Here is a 24,767-nt window from a genome sequence, read left to right on the forward strand (position 1 = left end):
ACCTTGAAGAGTTGGTGTTGTGAGGTTTAGATAAGTTAATATGTATATTAGGATTGTGCCCCAGTGCATATTAAATTGTCAATAAATATTAGGTGAAAAATAATTAGGTTATTTTTCAAGCATTCTAGAGCGAAAGGGTAGGGATATTAAGGTCAGTGATTGTTGAAGCCCTTTGGCATTCACTTAGCAGATTTTTATTGAACACTTACTGGTACCAAAAATTGTTCCATGCTGGGAATAGAGAAAGTTCACACACACACACACACACACCCTCTGCTCTCATGGAGCTTATAAATATGTAGTGTGTTGATGATAATAAATGCCATGCAGAAAAATAAAGCAACACAGATGGGAAGAGGAAATTGAAATTTGAAGTAGGGTGGTCAGGCAAGACCTTACTGTTGGAATATTTGAGCTGAGACCTGAAGGAAATAAGGAGGGAGGGAGTTGTGCCAGTATCTGACAGGAGGAGTATTCCGGACAGAAGGAAGAGAAGTACCAAGGCTTTGAGGAAGTAGTATGCTTGGTGTGATGACAAGGAGGCCAGAGTGACTGGAGCAGAGAGAGCTGGGAGGGAAATGAGGGCAGAGGTAGGAGGGGCCGGATCACATAAGGCCTTATAGGCCTTGGTGAGGACACTGGCTTTCACTTTAGGAAGGATACGGGGGTGACAGGCATCAGGGAGACTAGGAAGGAGGCTGTTGGGTAGTCATTCAGCAGATACCTGTTGAATAAACTACTGTGTACGGTATGTTATGTTCATTTTATTTGTTTTAATTTTTTCTGTCGGGGGGAGGTAATTAGGTTTACTTATTTATTTTTAGAGGAGGTACTGGGGATTGAACCCAGGACTTTGTGTATGTACTCTACCACTTGAGCTATACCCTGCCCACCATGTTCATTTTAAAAAATGAATCTTTTTTACCCTCCTCAAATTATTAACAGTTTATGCAGTAGCCTTCAGATTTCTTTCTGTGCACATAAAAATAGTAGCTGTACTTACCTCATGTTTACCATGTATACTAAATAATCTACTACTCAGAATAGTCCTGGGAGGTAAACACTGTTTCCATTGCTGTTTCACAGAAAAGGAAACTGAGACCCAGTTGTTTCTTGTCTCAGGTTATTCTGTGTATCCATACACAAACTTGAGAAAAATCAATTGAATTCTTCTGTGATGCAGCAGACTGTCATTGTCATCTTTTTATGATGATAATACATTGAGATCCATCCATTTTTTTAAGTATTTTTCTTCCCTTTTCTACTTTTTGGTTTTTCCTTTCAGTTTTTTTTTTTTAACATATACATATTTTCCTTTCTTTTGTAAAAAGGGAGCATACAGTAAACATTGTCTTCATTTTGCTTGTTTTTCCTTGTTTATCAGTGTATAGAGATTTTCCTTATTCTTTCTTCTCCTTTCCCGCATTCCTTTTTACAGTTGCATAGTATTTTATTATGTGGATGTATCATAGTTTTTCAGCCAGTCTCCCTATTTGAGAACACTTGGGTCAATAGTAGTCTTTTACTGCTAGGAATAGTACTGTAATTGACATCCTTCTTATTTCATAATTTTGCCAGTGCAACCTTGGGACAAAGTCTTCCCCACCTCAGCCTTTTAAAAAACAACTTCGTAGTATTCCAGAAAATGGCTGAAACAATTTATTTAAATTAGGCCTTCTTTGATGTATTGAGTACTTACTATGTGCAGGACTCTGTGGCTAGGGTTCCTCAGAGCTGTGTTTTAGAAAGCCTGCTCTGGTGTCCAGTCCAGAGTGCAGCCCAGATAGAGAGACAAGAGGCACTGAGACCAGTGAGATGGCTGCTGTGTGTTCATTTGTTCAGTCATTCAGCAGATGTTTATGGTCAGCCCGCTATGTGTAAAGTACTGGAGGTGAGGCCTCATACTACACGACATACATCCTCTGAGCTGGGAGACATCAGTGTCTCCCAGATTACAACCCCATGGACACATAGAGTCTGACCCCAACTCTGGATGGGGGAGGGACTTCAAAAGACCCAACAGGGACCAAACAGGCTGGAAAGGAGTGTTGAGCCCTTTGCAGATGGTGGGGTAAAAGTCCAGAGCTTGATCTATCCTCTTCTCCAGGAAGCATTGGACAGCAGTCATGGCAGGCAGCAGTGGGGACAGCGTCACCCGCCGGAGCGTGGCATCACAGTTTTTCACACAAGAGGAGGGGCCGGGCATTGATGGCATGACCACCTCAGAGAGAGTGAGCATGGAGAGAAGGGGTTGGAGTGGGGAGGCACAGGCCCTGTGTTGGGTGATTCACCCTCAGGTGATGGAGCCCAGGGAGTGCTGAAGGGGCTGGACTGGCAAGGCGAGCACCATCACCTGCCTTTCACCTTCCCTCCAGGTGGTGGATCTCCTGAACCAGGCAGCACTGATCACCAATGATTCAAAGATCACGGTGCTCAAACAGGTGAGGGGGAGGCGGTGATGCTGGGCTAAGCAGGACAAGGGAGGCGGGAGGGGAACCTATGAAAAAGAAGTCACTGGTAATAACACTAGTGTCCACATTTAAGGACTTGGGATATGCCTGCCACAGTGCTCAGTGCTATGCAGCCATGCTCTCATTGAATTCTCGCAAAAGTCCTATGAGGCAGGGTAATTTCATCCCCATTTTATGCAGAGGGAAGCAGAGTCTCAGAGCTTAAATAATTAGCCCATAGTCATTCTGCTAGGCTCTGGCTGAACTAGGACTTGGATGCTGGATTCAAACTCCAAATCCTGTGCTCTTGATCCTCGTATTTCCTCTCTACCAGGGTTCTATCCTGTGACGAAGACTTGCAGGTCACCAGACAGTGAGGACCCAGAATGGGCAGGGCTGCGAGGGAAGAGCCCGGGGGGCTGTGGAGACTAGAGGAGGCTCCTGACCCAACCTAGGGATGAGGAATCAGGGAGGGCTTTCTGAAAAAGGGACATCTGAGCTGAGACCTGGAGGATAAGGAGAGAAGCTGGCCAAGTGAGAGAGGGAGAGCATCTCGAGCAGAGGGCAGAATAGCCCATGCAAAGGCAGAAGAGGACTGGAGAGGAGAGGGGAGGGGCAGGTACTGGGTGTGGTTCAGAGCAGGAGGCGGGTCCAGTTCAGGGGTTGGAGGGTCAGGTTGCCTGGATGAGAACCCCAGTTTTGCCCAGTGTGTGGAGTCAGGTAGCCACCTCCACGTTAGCAGTAGAGTGGGGTCTTGGCCACCTCGTAGGGTGGCCGTGGGGTCCATTCAATAGTACCTTGGGTTGTAGGAGCCAGGCCTGTGCCGGCACTGATTTTCTATGAGAATATCTTGGGGAAGGGCTTATTCCGAAGAGCCTGGCAGATACAAGGGCCTCAGGAAATGGGTTCTCACTGTCATAAAATGCCTGCTGAATTGTGGTGGTTGAGTGGGGAGTAGAAGCAGAAAGAGAATGGAGTGAATCGATGGATGAGCCTCAGGAAGGTAGGGGGCCTGCAGCACTTCCCTCATTAGCCCTTTTTCTGTCACATATTCAGTGTCCTCCAGTACCTGCACCTTGTCCAAGCTTCTCGTTGAAGCTGCACAGCAGCCCTATAAATTGTTGTTTTATGATTCCCATTTTGCAGAAGAGCAAACCGAGACTCAGAAGAAGCCACTTGCCCAGGCTGTGGTGGGGTGGTGGAGCCAGGATTTGAACTGAGTTTATCTACTATCTACTCCCCTCCCCATGCTGTTTTCTCCTACGTGTTCCGATCGGCACTGATTGGACCCTGGTTTTATATGTGTGTTCCTCGTTCCCATCCCCAATCTCCTTCCAGGTCCAGGAACTGATCATCAACAAAGATCCCACACTACTGGACAACTTCCTGGATGTGAGTGACCATCGGGACAGAAAGGGTATGGATTTGGGGATCAGGGAATCCTGGTGCAACTTTGACCCACCTTCTTCCTGACCTTGGCAGGAGATCATCGCATTCCAAGCAGACAAGTCGATTGAAGTGCGCAAATTTGTCATCGGCTTCATTGAGGAGGCATGGTAGGGAGCAACCCTGCTGGAGTTGGCCTCTTTGGTTCCTAGCCTGGCCCTGCCCTAAGAGTCTTGCCCTCTGCTTCCCAGACTCATCCTTCCTCCCATCCACACTGACTCCTCAGCAAATATTTAATAAGGTCAAAAGCTTAGATTCATCCACGATTCCTCTGCTTCTCCTGTACTTCACAGCTACATCATCAGTAAGGACTGTCGGTTCTGCCTTCACATTATAAACAGCATCTGACCATTTTTCAGTCACTTCCCTTGCTGTTACTCTGGTCCAAGCCACCATTACCTCCTGCTTAGATGACTTCAGTGGCCTTCTGTCTGGCTCCCCTGCTTCCACTATTTTTTTTTCCCCCTTAATTGAGGTGAAATTCATAAAACATAAAATTAATTATTTTTAAGTGAACGATTCAGTGGCATTTAGCACATTCACAGGCTAGTTCCAAAATGTTTTATTCCTGCAAAAGAAAACACTGTCCCAGTTGCCTGCTTCCTCTTGCACACAGTGGCCAGAGTGATCCTGCTGAAATGTAAATCAGATCTCCACCCTCCCTGCTCTTGGGTCTTCACTGGCTCACTGTCTCACTTAGATTGAAACCCAACTCTTCACCCTTGCCTCTCCTCCTGGTGGCCTTTCTGATCCTCACTTATGTCCCCAGGCCTCCCTTTTGTTCCTCAAAATACGCCATTCCACTTCACGGCCTCTCTTTGCTGTGTCTGCAGAGGACGCTTTCCCCCAGGGAGCTTGCTCCCTCCCTTTCGGCTGGTCTTCCTCAGCGAGCCCTTTCTGGCCACACCTGCCACACACGTCTGATATCCTGTCTGCACTGTTCTTTATAATTTCTCACCAGTCAAAATTCCATTATGCTTCTCTTTACCCATAGAAATGCCAGCTCCACAAGGGCAGGACTTTTCTGTATTGTGGACTGTGTAGATTATATTCTGTTTAAAGTTATTATAAAATGTTGGCTACATTTCCTGTGTTGTACAGTATATCCTTGTAGCTTATTTATTTTATACATAGTAAAATGTATACTGTATACCCCTGCCCCTATCTTGCCCGTCCCCCCTTCCCTCTCTCCACTGGTAACCACTAGTTTTGTAGGGGGTTTTTGGAGGGTGGGGGAGATATAGTTGATTTACAATATTATAATAGTTTCAGGTATATGACATAGTGATTGAACATTTTTATAGATTATTACTGGGAGAATTTGTGGTAAATTTTCTGAGTTTGCCAAAAAACTATTTGTTCAACAGGTATGTCACATAACTGCTGTGTACCAGGCAGTTGTGTAAGGCTGTAGAATATAACAGTGAAGAAAAACAGATACTGTTCCTGCCTTCATGTAGCTGACAGTTTCCTATTTTTTGACTGATTAGCTTAATATCTAATGTCAGATTGTAACATGCTATGAAAATTCACATTCTGAGTTCTAGGTATAGCCTTGAATTTCTTTATTCACTGGACAAATATTTATTGAAGGCCTTTCATTCTTTCCTTCAACAAAAAATGAGACTCTGCTAGTATTCAGACTGGAAAGAGTCCCCCACTTTCAGAGCCCTCAGACTTAGATAAACAAATCAGTAAGCAAAACTAGTGATGACATAAAGCAAAGTGTGTTGAAGTAATAATGGCTAATATTTATTGAATGCTTTCTACACTGTTCTAAGCACTTTATATGTATTGTTGCAATTTTCACAACAAGCCATGAGGTGGGAACTATTCTAAATGAGACAGAGTGGCTCGTCCAGATTCACAGGGTTGTCAGGCTGTGCTGCCCCTTATGTGAACAGCAAGGCCCTAACAGCAAAAGAGAGTGGGGGGTGAGGACCAACCTAACAGTGTTTGGGGGCAGCTGTTTCCAGAGGTGCCAAGCATTGTTCTCAGCTTCCAGATGTGCTGGCAAACAAGACAGGTACAGTCCCTGACTCTGCCCACCTCCATTCCAATCTCCTGGCACACTGACCCTGATTTTCCTTTTCTTATGGACCCCAGGCTCCCATTGCCCAAAGACCACCTTGACTGTGCCCTTTTTCCTCCATCCCCCAGCAAGCGAGACATTGAGTTGCTGCTGAAACTGATTGCGAACCTCAACATGCTTTTAAGAGATGAGAATGTGAATGTGGTGAAGAAGGCCATCCTCACCATGACCCAGCTCTACAAGGTGGCCCTGCAGGTGAGAGCTCTCTCCCCACCTGGAGCTGTCCTAGCCTGGCAGGTCTCATTTACAGACTCATCAGTCAGAATTCAAAACCAGGGTCAGATCAAAATTCTTCATGGGCAAGATGTGCTGTTGATCTTTGCGAACAGAAAACAGGGGGATCTAATGTCTAATGGTCAGGGAATTGCCATGAACCCATCCTTCCATCCATCTGTTCACTGATACATTTAACAGATGTTCCCAGAGTACCTGATCTGTGACCAGGATGGGCTGCCTGGGTGCACACTATGGTGTGATGTACATTAATGTTAATGAAATGAATGAATCTATTTAATCTCTGCCACCAACTTGTGAGGTCAGCATTATTATTCCTTTGGCTTCCTTAAGATCTGAGCCTTCATCATTCTGGGTTGTCACTGTCTGTGAACGTAATGAGGGCAGGACCAGACCTGGCTTGGTCACCACTGGGCCCTGTCTCCAGCATCACCTAGCACAGGGCTGGGAACAGAATTGTAACTCAGTAAATGTTCCCCAAATGACTGTTCATCATCATTTATGGGGTTGTCAGTTGATGCCTTGTTCCCATCTATCTGTCTGTCCATCCCTGCCTGGCCCACTCACAGTGGATGGTGAAGTCACGGGTGATCAGTGAGCTCCAGGAGGCCTGCTGGGACATGGTGTCTGCCATGGCTGGGGACATCATCCTGCTGTTGGACTCTGACAATGACGGCATCCGTACCCACGCCATCAAGTTTGTGGAGGGCCTCATCGTCACCCTGTCACCCCGAATGGCTGACTCGGAAGTGCCCCGACGCCAGGAGCATGACATCAGCCTGGACCGCATCCCTCGTGACCATCCCTACATCCAGTACAGTGAGTGCTACCCATCAGCTGGTGCCATTTGTCAGTCACTACACTGGCTCCCCCCCCTTTTTTTTCTTGGTTTTTAATTTCTGGAGTCAGTTTATTACAGGGCTTGAGAGCCCTCATGCAACACTCAAATCTCAGTTTATTATTTTTGAGCCTATTTCTTCCTTAATAAATTGGGGGTCATTACTATGGCATCTACTTTAGAGTGTAGGTATGAGCTTTTGGTGAGTTAACATGGCTGGCATAGTAAGCATTCTCCAAATATTAGCTATTCTTATATATGGTTTGACAACCTTTTGAACTCGGCAATATTATTTTAAGTTACATATTTTCCTAATCATATTGTATTCAGATGCTACACAATATTCTGTAGTATGGTTTCATCACATTCTATTTTTTATTCACTGTTTCAAATAATGTGGTATCCAGTATGTTTTTGCATAAGAAATGTCAAGAAAGATATCCACCAAAGTTGTTAAAGGTTAACTTTTGGTGACTGGATCAAAGACCTTTGAGTTCTTTGTGTATGTACGCATGTATATGTGTTCAAAATTTCACATCAGTGTAGTTCAGATAGATTCCTTATGGTTGGATATTTTAAATTAGTTCTGCTCTTTTACTATTGCAAGCCCTTGCTTTGAGCATCATCTCTAAATTTTTATACTCATTAATAGTCTTATAGTCAAACTCATCAACCCCTAAATTTTCTGTGTTTTTTAAGCCATTCACAGCCATGCGTGTACAAGGATTTTTCTCCTTTTGGCCCCAAAGACTGCTCTCTCTGGAGGCCAGGGAGAAAGGCCCCAACTAACTGGTTCTCTTCTCTCTCTCATTAGATGTGCTGTGGGAAGAAGGCAAGGCAGCCTTAGAGCAGCTGCTCAAGTTCATGGTGCACCCCGCTATCTCCTCCATCAACCTGACCACAGCCCTGGGCTCCCTCGCCAATATTGCCCGCCAGAGACCCATGTTTATGTCTGAGGTGATTCAGGCTTACGAAACCCTGCACGGTAGGTTGGTCCCCTCCCCCTCTCCTTCCCTGTCCACTGGCCAGTCCCCTCTTCCCTGAGGAAATGTGAGCTAGGTAGCAGGCCCCCAGGGGATTCATCATCAATTTAGTAGGTCGTGGACACAAGGAAGGATTCTCTAGAATAGACCCAGATCTTTTGGTGATTGCATGTGAAAGAAATCTGGTTCAGAGCTGGCTTTAATATTGAGATACGTGTAGGTGAAATGACCTGATGTCTGTGAAGGACTTTAAAATATTCCAGCTCTTCCCCTTTCTCCCTAAAAAAGCAGGATAGATGTGCCAAGGTCAGCAAAATATTGTTGGTGGGTACATGGTGATTCATTAGACTTCTCTACTTTTGTGTGTATGTGAGAACTGAAGTCTGGGATTGAGGCATGAGTGTGTGCACACCATGAATCTGTCTCCATCTCTTGGCTCTTACATGTCTCTTTCCATGTGGTATCGAAAATGGCCCCCAGTTGCTCCAGACTTCCATTCTGTCTGCTTGGCAACCTCAGGAGAAAGAGAGTGTCTCATTCCCAGTCATTCCAGCAGAAGTCCAAGGACTGATGCTCATTGTTTCTGATTGGCCAGGAAGACATTGTGAGCTTATCTCTGAACCAATCACAATGGTCAGATGATTGCAGTGTTCTTACTGGCCTTGAATCTCTTGCCCACTTGGACTGAGAATGGAGCCAGGGTGGTTCCCTCAAAGGAAAATAGGGGTGTTGTTGGCTGAGGAAGTGGGGAATGATGCTGGCCAGGCAACATTACAGGCATCCTCTTTCGCTGTGGAACAGGGGAGGCCCACATGTCAAGGTGATTGTTAGACATTAGAAAATCATTCTGGTGTCTGGGACCAACGATCAACTGTTTTAGAAGTTCATTTGGGATGTTCTGGAGGTGAAGGGATAGCCTTCCCCAGGGCAAGCATGTTGGAATTTCCAGACCAGAGATGGAGGGAGATGAGACTTTATGTGTGATAAACGGGAGGGTGAGTTTTCTCTTTGTTTTAAGGTTGACTAATACTGAAGGAGACCTCTCAAGGGTTTTGAGTATCAGCTTGTATGGGGGAAGGGCATGCATTAGATCTGAGAGTGAAGGAATTTTTCTAGGATATGCCTGCAACCACTGCCCAAGCTAGGGTTTAGGAAGTGAGGCTGGCAGGGCCCCATGAGCCCTGTGTACAGCATGAAGCTCTTGCTACTTTCCTCACAGCCAACCTGCCCCCAACGCTGGCCAAATCTCAGGTGAGCAGCGTGCGTAAGAACCTCAAGTTGCACCTGTTGAGTGTGCTGAAGCACCCAGCCTCCTTGGAGTTCCAGGCTCAGATCACCACCCTGCTGGTAGACCTGGGCACACCTCAGGCTGAGATCGCCCGCAATATGCCCAGTGGCAAGGATGCCCGCAAGCGGCCCCGAGACGACTCAGATTCCACGCTCAAGAAGATGAAGCTGGGTGAGCTGAGGAGCCGAGTCAGGCCTGGGAGGAGGTGGTGGCAGGGAGTGGCCTTGTGAAATGTTAAATTATCTACAGGAAACTGTGAGCTAAATGTACATTATAAATTATATTGTATAAACCTGATGACATATAATAAATGATATCAAAATAGAATCATTAAAATATATAATATACTTAAAAGTAATTACGAACTACTTAAATTATACAGAGAGGGATAAAATGAAAATAGTCTGCTTTTTATCTGTCTCCCCAAAAGTAACTGCTCCTCAGGTGCTAACACTTTTCCTTTCAGAAATGCCTTATATGTATGGAGAGTTCTTTCCTGTGTTTCATTTATAAATCTATTTTCTTTTTGAAGTAATTTTTAATGATTGTATTATTTATTAATAGTGTCGACCATGACAGTCTTCCTTACTCCAAAATTTTTTAAAAATCAATCATGATTGTTTCTAGAATATTTATGAATCAAGGTTTGTTTGGTTTTTTTAATTGAGAAAAAACTTATTTTAATATAAGGAGTGAGGTAGGGATCTCTAAGCATACAAAGCGAAATGTTCTGTACCTTATTTGTTCAGCAGTCATCTTGGAGCTCTTTCTATATCTGCACATAGAGATCTACTGCATCCTTTTAATGGTGGCATAATTGTCTGTAGAGCTCATGGACCACTTTAACCAATCCCCCTGTTGATAGATGTTTCATTTGTATCCGTTATCTTTAAAGTATGAATATTGCTGTAGTGTAACAGTCTTACGTGTCCAGTCATCAGACAAATTCCCAGTAGTGGGATTGGTAAGGTAGAGGGCTTGTACATTTAAAGTTCTTTTCTGTGGACCAATTTTATTTTTCTATTACTTTAAAGTTTTTATTTTGAGATAATTTTGAACTTGCAGATATTTTACAAGAATAGTACTGAACACTCCTGTTTACCCATCACAAGGTGGGATCGCACGATGCGTTTAGTTGTCATGTCCCTTGAGTCTCCCAAATCATTTCTTCAGCCTTCTTCTGTTTCATGACCTTGATGTTGTGAAGAGTCCAGGACAGCTGTTTACTAGAATGTCCGTCTTTTGGGGTTTGTCTGCTCTTGCCTCCTGATTGGATTCGGGTTCTGGACTTCTGGCAGGAACACTGCAGAAGTGATACCTCCCACCTCCCCCGTGTGTTATAAGGAGGTACATGATGTCAGTTTGACCCATTATTGGTGATGGGAGTTTGATCTCTTGGTGGAAGTGATGACTGCCAGCTTCCTCTAGTGTAAAGTACCTTTTTCCCTTTGTAAATAATAAACTGAGAGAGTTACTTGAAACTATATGAAATATCAGTTCCTCTTCAAACTTTCACCCAGTGGTTTTAACACCCATTGATGATTGTTGCCTGCATCTGTTATTACTATAATGGTTATAAAAGATTTCCTTCTACATTTGTTACTTGGCATTTCTGCTGTAAGGAAGAGTTTTCTTTTCTTCTCCCTACTTTATTATCAGTGTGGACTTGTGAATTCTTGTTTATTGTCTGGGTTATAATCCGTTATTCTTGTTATTCACTTTGTTGCTCAGATTGCCTCATATTTAGCAGTGGGAGCCTTTGAGCTGGGCTCCTGTGTCCTTTAATGTGTCCCATAAGTTTTTTTGAGCATTTCTTATTTTCTGGCGTAACAAGATGTTCTAGACTCATCTTGTACTTTCCTTACTGCAGTCTTGGAAACAGCCATTTCTCTAAGGTGCCCTGGTTTCTCTTAAACAGGGAATAGTTTCAGAAATCAAGATTTGAGCACTGGATCCATTAGTACTGGATACATTTAAATTCTTGATAGCAGTTTTCCTAAAAACTGCACCAGTGTACACAACCCCAGTGGTGTGTGAGTGCCAATTACCCTCCTCTTACCAGGCCTGGACATTCTGTAAACTCTGGGTTTAAACGGTTTTCTGGGTTTAGATTTGCTTTCCTGCATGTGTGTTTAGCTGCGCATTGTTTTACATTTATTGGCTATTTGAGTTTCTGTGTAGTGCCCATTCTATTGGGTTGGTCAGCCTTTTGTAATAGATTTGTATGTGCCCTTTGTTAATGCAGGGTATCAGCTGTTTGTTACATGTGTTGCAAACTTTTTAAAGACGGTAACATTTCATCATATTTTTGCCTTAATCTACTTAAATCGTCACTCTTTTGAACATCCCAGTTTTCCACTTTTATAAATACAGCTTCAAGGAACACCTTTGCACATAAACCTTTTCCTCTAAGGTTCGTATTATTTGTTCCTTTGAGCTAGAACCACTGTACTCGTATTCAACCAGCCTGCTATTGTGTGCCATGTGTCTGTACAGTCGGTGCCACAGTGAACTCTCTACTCAGTTTACTTTAGTTATAGTGAGTAACCTTTTAAAGTAGATATCTAAAAGTGGAATTGCTGTGTCAAAGAGGTGTGCAAAATTAAAATTATGACCTGTCAAATTTCCCTTCCAAAAGGCTATACCAGTTTATATTTCCACCGTCCACACCCCTACTAACAACTGTCACTACCAACTTTTTATTTGTCAATCATATTGGCAAACTTGCTGGCTTATTAAGATTTTTGTATGTTTTCCTGATTCCTGGTGAGGTTGAGCACTATTTCAAAGATAGATGTTTTTAAACAGTAAAGCTCTGTGAAGTTATTAATTAACTTTTTCATCTTTTTGGATGTGCTCAGCGAGGCTGAGATGGCTTATTCTCTTGCCCTAGATGAGGAGAACTGAGGCCTAGAGAGAGGCAGGTGGTCCCCGGGGCTGCACGGCACAGAGGTCTCCGTCTGCCGCAGGGCTCCTACTTGCTGAGGCCGAGGAGGCAGGACCACCTGGGGTCCCTGCGAGAAGGGGAGGGCTGGCTGCTCTCTCTCGAGCCAGCATCTTGTCTCCTTCTCTGTTCTAGAGCCCAACCTGGGGGAAGACGACGAGGACAAGGACTTGGAGCCAGGCCCCTCAGGGACCTCGAAGGCCTCTGCCCAGATCTCCGGCCAGTCAGACACAGACATCACAGCTGAGTTCCTACAGCCTCTGCTGACGCCGGACAATGTGGCCAATCTGGTGAGGATGGGTGGGGCTGTTTCCTGCAGGGCAGGGAGGAAGGCTCGCTAGTGTATTTCCTGCCCCTCTGCTCCACACTGCCCACCACTTCCAGATGACATCAGATCTAAAACACTTTTATTCTTAGTGTTGGGAGGATGCAGTCCAGTGAGCCCTCCTCACCTTGAATGGACCTTTTCTTGGATGATCTTTACTCCTTCAGGTGGTCATTTGTCACCACCCCCAGTAGTCCCTCTGGGTGGTCTGAGTCTCCATCCAAACCCATTCACTCTCTCTCTCCTCTCCTTTGCAGGAAAGGTCTGTTAACTGGAGAGTGAACTCCGGGACTTATTTTCTAAGTGGTGTGGGATTGGTGTTGGTGGGGTGGGATGACCTGCATTTTCTTCAGATTTTTAAAGCTGTCCTGCTCCAAAGTGAAAGAACTGCTGGTTTGAATTGATTGGGGTTGGGGGTCTCACATCAGTCCTTTGGCTGTAGCAGCACCAGACCTTTCTGTTGGGTGCTCACAGAGAATGCCTCTTCCCTTGTTCAGCAGCAGTCACTCACAGCTTTCCCTTCTCTGACTAGAGGCTACTAGTTGTTGGGTGATTGGGGTGGCGAGAAGGAGTTTTCTCATCAGCTCAGATCTCTTTGGTGAGCTCCAGGCCTGGACATGAGACCACCTCCTGCATCTTTCTCTCTGGATGTTCCTCAGGCACCTGTCAAAACTAAACTTGTGAAATTTCTCCCCAACCAGTCTTCTACAGGCCCATGGCCCCTCTGTATTCTTCGCACGCATGCCTCTCAGTCTCCAAGCCACAAACTTAGGAGTTAAACTCTTTACCTCCCCATCAACCCCCAGTCCTTCCCCTCTTCTCCATCCCCAAGGCCCCTGCCCTGTCCAGGCCCCACCCTTTCATGCCGAGCACCGCCTGCTTGCTCCCTGGCTCTGCCTTCCACTCTCCCTGTGGCAGCCAGAGGCATCTTTCTCAAGTTCAAGTCCTGACACCTCTCTCCTCAAATCCCTGCCAGGGCTCTTCATTCCCTTCCAGATGAAATTTAAATTCAACTTGCCTCAGGCCCTGTCGGATGAGCTGCCATTAACTTGTTGTACCTTATCTATCCCTGTCACGCTCTGGGAAATTGTCTGATTGTCTTTCTCAAATTACTGGCATGAAGTTGTTCACAGGATTCTTTTACTTTTGTAATGCCTGTTGTCTCTGTAGTAATGTGCCCCTTTTTTGTCCCTAATACTGCATCCTTCCTCTTCTCTTTTTTGTTCATTCTTGCTTGTAGATTTGCTTGTTTTCTTTCTTTTTTTTCTTTTAAAGGTTATATACTTCGTAGATTTGCTTGTTTTCAGTTATTTCAGAGAACTGATTCTTAAATTTTGTTGATAGCCTTTTGTAACTTTTTCTGTTTTATTTCTGCTGTCTTTTTTCTTTCATGTTACTTTCTTTTCACGTTTTTCCCCAAAGTTTTAAGTTAAATACTTGGCTTATTAGTTTTCAGTCTTCCTTTCCATTGTAAGCATTTAATGATCTGATTTTCCAGCTAAGTACCATTTTAGCTGCATCTTACGCATTTTGATTTGTAGTTATTTCCTTATCTTTTTGTTCTAATTATTTTATTATTTAAGAATATGCATTTAAACTTCCAAGCATGTAGGGAGTTTGAAATTATCTTTTGTTACCAATTGCTGACAGATACGGATGTGCTCTATTAGGATACTGAATTTTTTTTAGCTTATATGTGTTTTTCTTCACTTAAATTATTATTTTTTATTCTGATGTGTTTTTTAAATTTATAATTTTTTTACTTTTTCGAGGGGGAGGTAATTAGGTTTATTTATTTATTTGCTCTTAGAGGAGGTGCTGGGGACTGAACGCAGGACCTCATGCATGCTGAGCATGTGCTCTAGTTCTTGAGCTATATCCGCCCCCTGATGTTTTTTTAAAGTCAGTTTCTGGTCCATATTACACTCTTCACTGAACGTCCTTCCACTCTCTGGACAGGGTACCAGCTCTGCTGCCTCTTATCCTTTCCCCATGCTGTCTCTATACCTGAAATATGTATACACACACACCACCACCACCACCCTGCCAATGCAAGACTTCACTCCATTGTCAGTCTGATTCTTGCCCTTCTCTCATTTCTCAGCCTACGTGCCCCTGCCCCAGGGAGCCAAAGCCATCCCTGGCCTTCCTAATGTATCTCATGGCACCCTTTACTTCCTCCCTCGTAAAGCACATTGCAGCAGTATTTATTTTCTTTCTGACTTCCCCAAGAGTCTGAGCTCCATGGAAGCAGGCCTACGTCTGTCCTAGTCACTGCCATTTCCCCAGCATTGGCCTGGGCTTGCAACAGATGCCTGTTGAGTCAGTGAGTAAAGAAAGGCTGCTTTTCCTGGGCATCCGTAGGTCCTCATCAGCATGGTGTACCTGCCTGAGGTCATGCCCGCCTCCTTCCAAGCCATCTACACCCCAGTGGAGTCAGCAGGCACTGAAGCCCAGATCAAACACCTGGCTCGGCTCATGGCCACACAGATGACAGCCGCAGGACTGGGGCCAGGTGAGTGTCATACAGAGCTGACCTGGGCCAGGGGTTTAACTCTGGCCACTGGGTTCACCTTGTTGGAAGAGCACTTCTTTGTAGTGGTGCAAATGAAAATCACATGAGATCTTAAGTGTAAATAATTACGAGTTCCATAGATGGATTGAGTGCTCAATATTTACAGGCCCTGGGCTTTAAAATCCAACAGACCTGGGTTTGAGGTCTGAGTTGGACCAGACTACCTCAGCCACTTAATAGCTATGTGTCTTTGGTCAAGTTACTTAACCTCTCCGAGCCGCAGGTGGTTTCCCATTATAACGCTACTATTGAGGTATAAATTATGTACAGTGAAACACACAGCTCTTACGTGTACACCTTAGTGAATTTTCACAAAGTGAACACACCAGTGTAACTACCACCCAGATGGAGAAGAACTATTACTAGCACTCTGGAAAGTTCCTTCTTGTTCCTTTCCAGTCAGCACTCATGACATCCCCCCTCCAGAGACAACCACCATTCTGATTTCTGTCTCCATAGATTAGTTTTTCCTAGTCTTGAACTTCATATAAATGGGATCATAGAGTGTGGCTTCTTTTGCTCAGCATAAGTTTTTGAGGTTCATGCATGTTGGGATGTGAAGCAGTAGATTATTTTTTATTGCTCAGTGGTATCCCCTTATGTGACTAGGCCACCATTTGTTTATCCACACTCCTCTGTTGATGGACCTGCGGGTTATTTAGTTTTTGGCCATTGTGAATAAAGCTACTGTGAACATTTGTGTACAAGTGTTTTGATGAATGCATGCCCTCATTTACCTTGAGTAAATACCAAGGAGTAGCACTGTTGAGTTACAGGTTTGGGTATATTCAGTGCTATTAGAAACTGCTCATCAGCCTTCCAGAGTGGCAGTACCATTTGATACTCCCACCAGCAGTGAATGACATTTCAAGTTTGAGCCTCGATGGCTGTATTGCAAAATGGGGATGGAAAATGTACCTGCTCCAGAAGAGCCATTTTGCAGATTTAAATGAGCTTTGTGTGTGTAAGCCTTAGAACAGAGGCTCCCCTTGGAGCCTAGCAGGTGGGGCTGACGTGCCTGGAGCCCATTTGCTGCCTCTCCCTCAGGGGTGGAGCAGACCAAACAGTACAAAGAGGAGCCCAAGGAGGAGAAGGTGGTGAAGCCGGAAAGTGTCCTGATCAAGCGACGCCTGTCAGCCCAGGGCCAGGCGATCTCGGTGGTGGGCTCCCTGAGTTCCATGTCCGCTCTGGAGGAGGAGGCACCCCAGGCCAAGAGGAGGCCAGAGCCCATCATCCCTGTCACGCAGCCCCGGTGAGTCCCCTTACAGGTGCTGGTACTGGACTGAGGGCCTGGTTCTTGGTGTGTGTGCATGAGAGACAGACAGGCAAAGACAGATAAACAGAGATTGGTCTGGACGAGGGTCTGATTCCAGAGTCAACACCACAACCACTAAGCCTTAGCCATTGTTTTCTTTTACATCCAAACACCCCCTTACTTATACCTAGAATTGGGATGATAGTATCTCTCTCCAAGGATGGGGAGAATGAAATGAGTTCACAGTGGTGGTTAGATGATTAAATTAGATGAGTCTTGGGGTGGATGGTGATCATCATATAAAGCACTTAGCATGATTCCTAGCATGTAGGAAGTGCTGCTGGTTACTGCCATCATCGTCCCCGTTACCCGCCTTATAGACCACCAGATCCAGCCAGTCCCTGCCCTGTCCCCAGCCAAGGCTTGCCTGACCTACTGCCCCTCCAAGCTCTGTTCCCCTTGCTCCCTCCTCCAGTCACACCAGCCTCTTAATAGCTCTTGAATAGCCAAGCAGGTCCCCACTTGAAGGCCTTTGCATCTTCTGTTCTTTCTGCCTGGAAAGCTCATCCCCCAGATATTTGTGGGTCTTATTCCGTCACTTCATTCAGATCTTCTCTCACACACTGCCTGCTCTATAGAGCAGCCTTCCCTGAGATACCCTTTACAAAACCAAAAGAGCATTCTCTTCCTTCTTGTCCTGCGCCCTGCCGTGCCTCAGAGTCACAGGGGAGTCGGAGAGACAGCACTGGGGGCAGGGGGTGGGGGTCTCTCTATGGCCTGGGGTGGGCCTGGGCTCCAGAAAGGATGTTCTGAGTCACCTTATCCCTGTCTCTACTCTTCCGTGTAGGCTGGCAGGTGCCGGAGGGCGTAAGAAAATCTTCCGTCTGAGCGATGTGCTGAAGCCCCTGACTGACGCCCAGGTTGAGGCCATGAAGCTGGGCGCTGTGAAGCGGATCCTACGGGCTGAGAAGGCTGTGGCGTGCAGCGGGGCTGCCCAGGTGTGCCCTGTCCCCCCAGCCCAGCCTCCAGTCCCTCTCCCCAAGAGCCTACCTCACATCCCAGCAGAGGGACGATCGCTGGGGACAACCCTCCCTGGCTCCAGATGCCAGCTCTTCTCCAAGCCTCACTCTGTCCTCCTCCATAAAGTGGAGATGATAGCAGCCGCTCCACACAGGTGACGAGGAGGAAGAAGTGTGTGCACGTGCGTGTGCTGTCACTCAGCGCGGGGCCAGCGGCGAGCAAGAGCCCTGCAAGCGCAGGCTGCTGGGTGTTCTGCTTCTTCGTGGTTAACAGTGTTCTTGTTCTTGTTCTTTAGCTTCAGACACACCTGCTTTAAGTCCTGACACTACCACTTGCTTGCATTGCAACCTCAGTCAAGTGCCTTTTTCCTTATTTTTTTAAATTTATTTTTAATTAACCCAAAAGTATATGAACATACTCTCTCTGTTAAAAAATATTTCCAAGCCACAGAGATATCATAGGTCTTTGGACCCCCACCTACATGCCGTCTCCTCCACGGAGGTGACCAATCCAGAGGGGAGGGTATAGCTCAGTGGTAGAGCACGTGCTTAGCATGCATGAGGTCCTGGGTTCAATCCCCAGTACCTCCACTAAAAAACAAAGAAACCTAATTACCTCCCCCAAAACAAACAAAAATAAACAAATTAGGGAAATCCTTCAAGATCTTTTTCTGTGTATTTAAGTATGTAGACGTTACTTCTAGAAATTCAGATATTTATATTTTAGACACAGTTTAGATGTTGATAATGTTGTATTTTAGATATATATAATTTAAGTATTACTCCTAGGAATTTTTAGATGTTACTGCTAGTTTTATTCTGATGACTGAATTTTTTTTCTCCTTTTTTATTTTTTTCTTCCATATAAATGAGACCTACTGAGAGTAAGATTCTTCAGCTTTCCTTCACTTAACACTGGGTCTGCACTCAGGGTCCCTGAGGCTGGGCAAGGCATGATCGTGGGGTGCTTGGGATTGCCAACTCCCACCCACCCACACACACACTCTTCTGTCAGGTGCGCATAAAGATCCTGGCTAGCCTGGTGACTCAGTTCGACTCGGGCCTGAAGGCTGAGGTCCTGTCCTTCATCCTGGAGGATGTGCGGGCCCGCCTGGACCTGGCCTTCGCCTGGCTCTACCAGGAGTACAACGCCTACCTAGCAGCTGGTGCCACGGGCACCCTGGACAAGTATGAGGACTGCCTCATCCGCCTGCTCTCCGGCCTGCAGGAGAAGCCAGACCAGAAGGATGGGTGAGGGGGATGGCCCTGCACCCTCCTGTCCCCAAGAGTCCCCCTCCTGTGTCCTGCCTTTCCTTTCTGGTTTCTGACCACCTCCCTCCTCATCACCTACCGAGTCAGCCCTGCCTGCGCCCACCCCGAGTCTCCTCGCTCTCCCCACTCTGCATGCACCAACAGGTAGCTTCAGTGCAGGCTCTGGGTCACGCACCCCGGACTTGTTCCCCGGCTCTGCTGCTTGCTCTCTGCCCTGTGTCACTCACCCTCTTGGCCTCCGTTTTCTTATATAATACATAATAAGTAACAGTGCCTGCTTCAGAGGCTTGTTGTGGAGGTGACTTACCATCACTGTCTCTTGCCAGAATCCATTCTGTAGCTTCCTACTTATCCTGGACCTCCAGCTTACCCATTCTCCACACAGCAGCACAGGAATTTTATAATGTAAATCCTGTCTTGGTATTTCCCCAGTAAAACCTTCCATTGTTCTCATGAAAAAAGCAACTTCTTACTCTGCCCTATGAGACCTGTGTAATCCATTCCCACCAACCTCTGTAGCCTCTTTTTTTGCCTCTCTGCTTTTCACTGCCCCAAGCTATAGCCGCACTGGCCTTCAGTCTTCTGTTCCTTGAGCACGCAGAGTTCAGGACTTGGCACTTACTGTTCTCTCTACCTGGAATGCTCTCTGCCCTACTTCTTGCGTGGCTGGCTCCTTCTCATCTACCGATGTTGACTGAAGTATCATAGCAGCCTTTTGTGGCCACTCCATCTCTAACAATACCCTTTCCCACCCCATTTGCCCTGTCATTCCCTCCCACTGCTGTATTAAAAAAGCTAGGGGAGACATTTGACAAAGGGGAGGAACTGAGTTTCCAAAAGGTAGTCTCTGCCCAAGTCAGTTTGAACCCTGCTCTGTTGCCTCCAAAGCTCTATAACCAGGGGGTTGAACAAGCTGTTTGTGAGGGGGAGCCCTGCCAGTTCTGTGCACTGCAATCAGCAGGACAGGGAAGGGGGCCTCTCCTCTGCAGCTGTTCCCTGTCCCTCCCTCTCTGGCAGGATCTTCACCAAGGTTGTACTAGAGGCACCACTGATCACCGAGAGCGCCTTGGAGGTGATTCGCAAGTACTGCGAGGATGAGGTGAGGACGGGTGGCAACTCTCCCTCCATCCCCAGCACTGTGGTGCAGGCAAGAGTCCTGCTTGCTGCAGCCTGTGGAAGGGGGCAGGGCCCTGTGTTGGGTGGTAGGGTGGAATCTGAAGGGTGCACAGCCTAGACCTTGTGGTGGGAGTTCTGTGAGGTACCTGGTGCTTGTGTCCAGTACAAGATCTGACTGAGGCAAGGGAGACATCCCAAAGACACACCGCAGGTACCTTGAGCTTTGGTTGCCCTCCTTCCTGCCGCAGAGTCGCACCTACCTGGGCATGTCCACTCTTCGAGACCTGATCTTCAAGCGCCCGTCCCGCCAGTTCCAGTACCTGCATGTTCTGCTAGACCTCAGCTCCCATGAGAAGGACAAGGTGATGCCCCACTGCTCTCTGCTGGGCTACACTGAGTCCTTCCTCTGTCCTTAGTAACCAGTCCAGCCTTTTCCACATTCCCCTGAAAGTTTCTGGGCCTAATGCCCTCCTTGCGACAATGTTTTGGTGGTGGTGGTGGTTTTTCCATTTACGATGGCATGAAGCTACCAAGAATGTACACAAACATACACATACTCACCCCCCAGGAAAGGCAGTCCCATTCTTGCTCTTATTCCACCCGTGTTGGTGCGCCCCTCTTAAGGCCTGGTGCTGTGCTAGGACCTGGTGGGCACTGACCAGGAGGGGAGCCAGTGTGACCTTTCAGCAGAAGTTGCAACCCTGGTGGCTGGGGAAGGGCGGTGCTTTAAGGAAGGAAAAGGGGACATGTGAGCCAAGACATGAGTAGTTGGATGTGCCCTGGACAGAGGGGACAATGTGTGTGCATGTGTGTGATCAAGAGGGCCCTCAGTCCATCCATACTCCAGCCTTTTGCCAGCTTCTTTCTGGTGTTTCGTATTCGTTCACTCAGCAGACCCTCACGGCACACACTGTAGGTTGGCCCTCTGGTGCTCTTGGGGCCAAGGTGGTGCCCAAGATCGACCGCTGTCCTCGTGGCTCCCAGCAGGGGATATCTTGAGTGAAACAGGATATAGCCAGCAACAGGCATTCCAAAAAAGAAAAAGCAGGCATTCCAGGTGTGGAACCCTTTTGTGCCAAGTCTCAGTGACAGGGAGAATGCTGTCACTTTTGAGGAACTGAGGAGAGCCCCTTCTGGTTGGAGCATAGCAACTGAGGCAAGAAACGAAAACAGATGAGGCTGGGCAGGTAGATGGTGAGCTGGTGAAGGGCCCCAAGTTGATCCAGGAAACCTCTCTCTCTAGCTGGTGACCAGTCTTGAGCACAGATAACTCAGCTGGGCTGTGCCTTTCTCAGACTTGGACTTGTTTTCACACTGGTGCTGCTGAGCTCAGAACAGCTGTCTCCCCCTCCACCATCTTGCCCCCTCATCTCCCCGCTCTCTCCTCAGGTGCGTTCCCAAGCCTTGCTGTTCATCAAGCGCATGTACGAGAAGGAACAGCTGCGAGAGTATGTGGAGAAATTTGCCCTTAACTACCTGCAGCTCTTGGTCCACCCCAATCCACCATCTGTGCTGTTTGGAGCCGACAAGGACACAGGTCTGGTGCGGGTTCTTCAGAGGCATGCTGAGCACCTGCTGTGTCCTGGCCTCTGGGCTGGGCCCTGGGGATAGAGCTGGATCAGAGCTGAGCCCTGCCCAGCCTGCGAGGGAAGACAGCCAGACAGTAATAACTGGAATGAGCAGGCCTCAGGTGGTGAAACCAGGGGTCTGCAGGAGTCCAGAGAGGGTGCCTGACCCCGCCTGAGGGGTCAGGGAGAACATCCTGGAGGAGGGGACAGCTGGGCTGAAAGCCAAGGACAGAGCTAGCCAGTGATGGGACTCCAGGATGAGCCAGGGAGGATCATCGCAGGCCCATTCCCTCAGCAAAGCTCCGGGTCCTCCAAAACTACGGATGGGGAGATGCGGGCTCCAAGAGAATGGACCATTAAATTGGAAGATTCAGGCTGTGGCAGGAAGCACAGGAGCCCCAGTGCAGCCTGAGTGCTGGGAAGGCTTCCCAGAAGAGGCCCTGGCAGTGTGATACCCAGAGGATGAAGAGGTACAGGAGGACCAGTGGTGTTCTAGGCAACAGAGCTGCACATGCAAAGGCTCTGAAGTGGGGATTTGTGGGACTGTCAGAAGTAGGGTGTGACCAGAGCACAGAGCCCCAGCGGCAGACCTGCCCTGAACAGGGCCTTGCAGGTAGAGCTAGGTGAGGACGAGCTGGGGGTCTATCCTGAGGGCACAGAAGCCCTTGGGTTGTGGGAGCACTGAGCAGGAGAGGGACAGGGTCGGAACTACACTTAGATCTCTGGCTGCCCTGTGGATTATCAGAGGAGACAAGATGCGAGTTTAGTGCAGAGGCTTCTAAAAGGTGAGCAATCCTGGTTCCACCCATTTTCCTGATGATTATCTTACTGCCCTAGAACAGTTTGCTTCCCAGGCCCAGCTCCCTTCTGTGTCTGCCCCGCAAGAAGGGCCACTGTGGGTGGGAGGGGAATGGAGGGGTGTGGGCCAGCCTGATCTTCACCCCCTGCCCTTTTAGAGGTGGCAGCGCCCTGGACCGAGGAGACAGTGAAGCAGTGTTTGTACCTCTACCTGGCCCTCCTGCCTCAGAACCACAAGCTGATCCACGAGCTGGCAGCCGTGTACACTGAAGCCATCGCTGACATCAAGAGGACAGTGCTGAGGGTCATCGAACAGCCGGTGAGGCCCCTGAGCCCACCAGTCTCTGCCTACCCACAGGCAGGGCTGAATCCCCAACACCAGCCATTCCCCTGGTATCTCCTCCGTGTGTGCTAAGTACCAACGGTTGTCACCCCAGGCTGAGCAACTCCAGCTTGTGGGTAGTCCCCAACTGCTCATGAGAAGACAGCCAGGTAGCCCTGCAGTTTAGAGCCTAGAGTTGGACAGATCTGGGTTCACATTCCACCTGTCACTTTCTCAACTGCGTGAACTTGCATCCTTCAGTAAAAATGAGGACAATAATTCAGTCCCCTAAGCTTGTTGGAGGGATTCTGTGAATTTGTGCGTGTAAACCTCTGTGTCATTGTTATCATTTATGAGCTGTCTTTCCCCTGCCTGGCTGACAGGAATCTTTAGTTGCCTAAGTCCCCCCTGATCCTCTCTGAAGCCACAGGGTCACCCATGAGAGAAGCAACTCACTTACAAACTGGCCCCTGAAATTCAGAATGTCTGCCCTTCCAATTTGCAGCTGGATTTGAAACTGTTTTTTTTTTTATATCTAATCCTGACATTTTTTTTATCACTGAAAAATTTCAACATAAACAAAAGGAGAAAGTGTGCTATGTTAATTCCCACGTACCTGCCACCCACACATATTCAGTGGTGTCCTCACCAGTGACATGGGGATGATAGGCTCATTGCGAGGAGGAAGCAGATTCTTCTCCCCACTTTACGGATGAGCCCACCGGACTGTGAGCTCCTCAAGGGGTAAGGCTGTCCCTTCCACTCTTGACTATAAAGTTGTATTGGGCAGAGGAAGGCATGAACCCTTGAAGCCTGACCCTCCGCTCCCTGTGTTTAGCACTCGTGGCAGGTGCGGGGAAGGCTGTAGAAGCAGCAGCAGCTCAAGCCCTGATCTGAGCAAGCAGCCGAGCTGGGGCCCTAGCTGTCACAGAGCGGGTGGGCAGGTGCCTAAAGAAGCCAGAAAAGTCTTCACTGAGGAACTGAAGGACAGGTCGGGCTTTAAAGGTCAGGTTGGGTCAGAGACAACAGAGGAAAGGCAGAGCCTGCCAAATAGGGCAGCGCTGGTGAAGGCTCGGGAGCTGCGGTGAGTCTGTGTCCCAGTGAGATTGGGTGGAAGAAGCCAAGATGCTTCTCAACCCTCCCCCACCTTCCCCAGATTTCTCCTGCTTCTCTGAACTCTGTCACCAGTTCTTTTTCCCCCATTTTATTGAGATGTAATGACATATAACATTATATTAGTTTAAGGTATAGAACATGATGATTTGATCTGTGTGTATATATTGTGAAGCGATCATTACAGTAAGTTTAATTAACATCCATGTCACATAGTTAATGATTTTCTTCTAATGAGAACTTTTAAGATCTATTCTATCACTAGTTCTAACACCAGAATCCTAGCATCCCCCCAGCCACCCTGCCCCCAACACCTAGGCCTCCCCAAGCTCTCAGCCTGGGCCCCTCATCCTCCCCACATCGCTCAGCCCTTTCCCTGGGCTTCCCTGTCATCCCTCTCTGCCTCTAGATCCGAGGAATGGGCATGAACTCGCCAGAGCTGCTCTTGCTGGTGGAAAACTGTCCCAAGGGGGCAGAGACACTGGTCACACGATGTCTGCACAGCCTCACGGACAAAGGTGCCCCCTGGGACCCCACCTTTCATCCTTTTCCTCCACCACCTAGGTCTTCCCTAGTTCTCCTTCCCAGAACCTGGGGATCAGCTGCTGGGTCCCCAGATGTTGGGCCTCTTGTGAGTCTCTCCCCATCCTTGGGCTTCAGTTTCTCCATCTGGAACAGTATTGCTAAATGCATTTGAGAAACCAAAGGCCAAGGATTTCTGCTCTGAAATGGAGTTGTCCTTCCACTCCCCTCTCACACACCCACCACTGTTTCTTCTCCCTCTTGGTGCTCACCCCCACCCCACCGCCCCCAACACCTGTGCCTCCTGCTTATTTATCTATCTGCAGTCCCACCCTCCCCGGAGCTGGTGAAGCGGGTCAGGGATCTCTACCACAAGCGACTGCCAGACGTCCGCTTCCTCATCCCTGTGCTCAATGGGCTGGAAAAGGTATGGAGCTGGATGCCTGGATGCCCCCACTGACGAGGACACGGCAGGGCAGGGACAGGGAGGAGGTAGGCACCCAGGTGCCCATGTCAGATGCTATGAGCACATTCTGGGGCTTGTCTGCGTCAGTCTCAATCTGCCTGGTCCTCCTCTGACCTCAAGCAAGCCACACCCCTCTCTGAG

General features: G+C 47.6%; 1 protein-coding gene across 2 annotated transcripts in view; it reads left to right on the forward strand.

Annotated features, from left to right (window-relative positions):
- The window catches only part of SYMPK (symplekin scaffold protein), a 34,157-nt gene that overhangs the window by 1,650 nt on the left and 7,740 nt on the right, over nt 1-24,767 (forward strand). Inside the window, exons 2-20 of one of the 2 annotated variants that reach the window (XM_010946833.3) lie at nt 2,108-2,231; nt 2,376-2,441; nt 3,789-3,842; nt 3,933-4,006; nt 6,057-6,183; nt 6,792-7,041; nt 7,875-8,045; nt 9,263-9,502; nt 12,411-12,565; nt 14,965-15,115; nt 16,223-16,427; nt 17,278-17,428; nt 18,465-18,700; nt 19,739-19,820; nt 20,086-20,199; nt 21,227-21,374; nt 22,362-22,522; nt 24,048-24,156; nt 24,487-24,587. In XM_010946833.3, the coding sequence (XP_010945135.1) occupies nt 2,127-2,231; nt 2,376-2,441; nt 3,789-3,842; nt 3,933-4,006; nt 6,057-6,183; nt 6,792-7,041; nt 7,875-8,045; nt 9,263-9,502; nt 12,411-12,565; nt 14,965-15,115; nt 16,223-16,427; nt 17,278-17,428; nt 18,465-18,700; nt 19,739-19,820; nt 20,086-20,199; nt 21,227-21,374; nt 22,362-22,522; nt 24,048-24,156; nt 24,487-24,587 (2,700 nt within the window). In that variant the 5' untranslated portion in view covers nt 2,108-2,126. Of the gene's footprint in view, nt 1-2,107; nt 2,232-2,375; nt 2,442-3,788; nt 3,868-3,932; nt 4,007-6,056; nt 6,184-6,791; nt 7,042-7,874; nt 8,046-9,262; nt 9,503-12,410; nt 12,566-14,964; nt 15,116-16,222; nt 16,428-17,277; nt 17,429-18,464; nt 18,701-19,738; nt 19,821-20,085; nt 20,200-21,226; nt 21,375-22,361; nt 22,523-24,047; nt 24,157-24,486; nt 24,588-24,767 lie in introns of those variants that run through there. The other variant, XM_045510608.2, reaches the window with a different exon arrangement.

This window comes from Camelus bactrianus, chromosome 9 (genome assembly GCF_048773025.1).
Source record: "Camelus bactrianus isolate YW-2024 breed Bactrian camel chromosome 9, ASM4877302v1, whole genome shotgun sequence".
Classification (NCBI taxonomy): Eukaryota; Metazoa; Chordata; class Mammalia; order Artiodactyla; family Camelidae; genus Camelus; species Camelus bactrianus.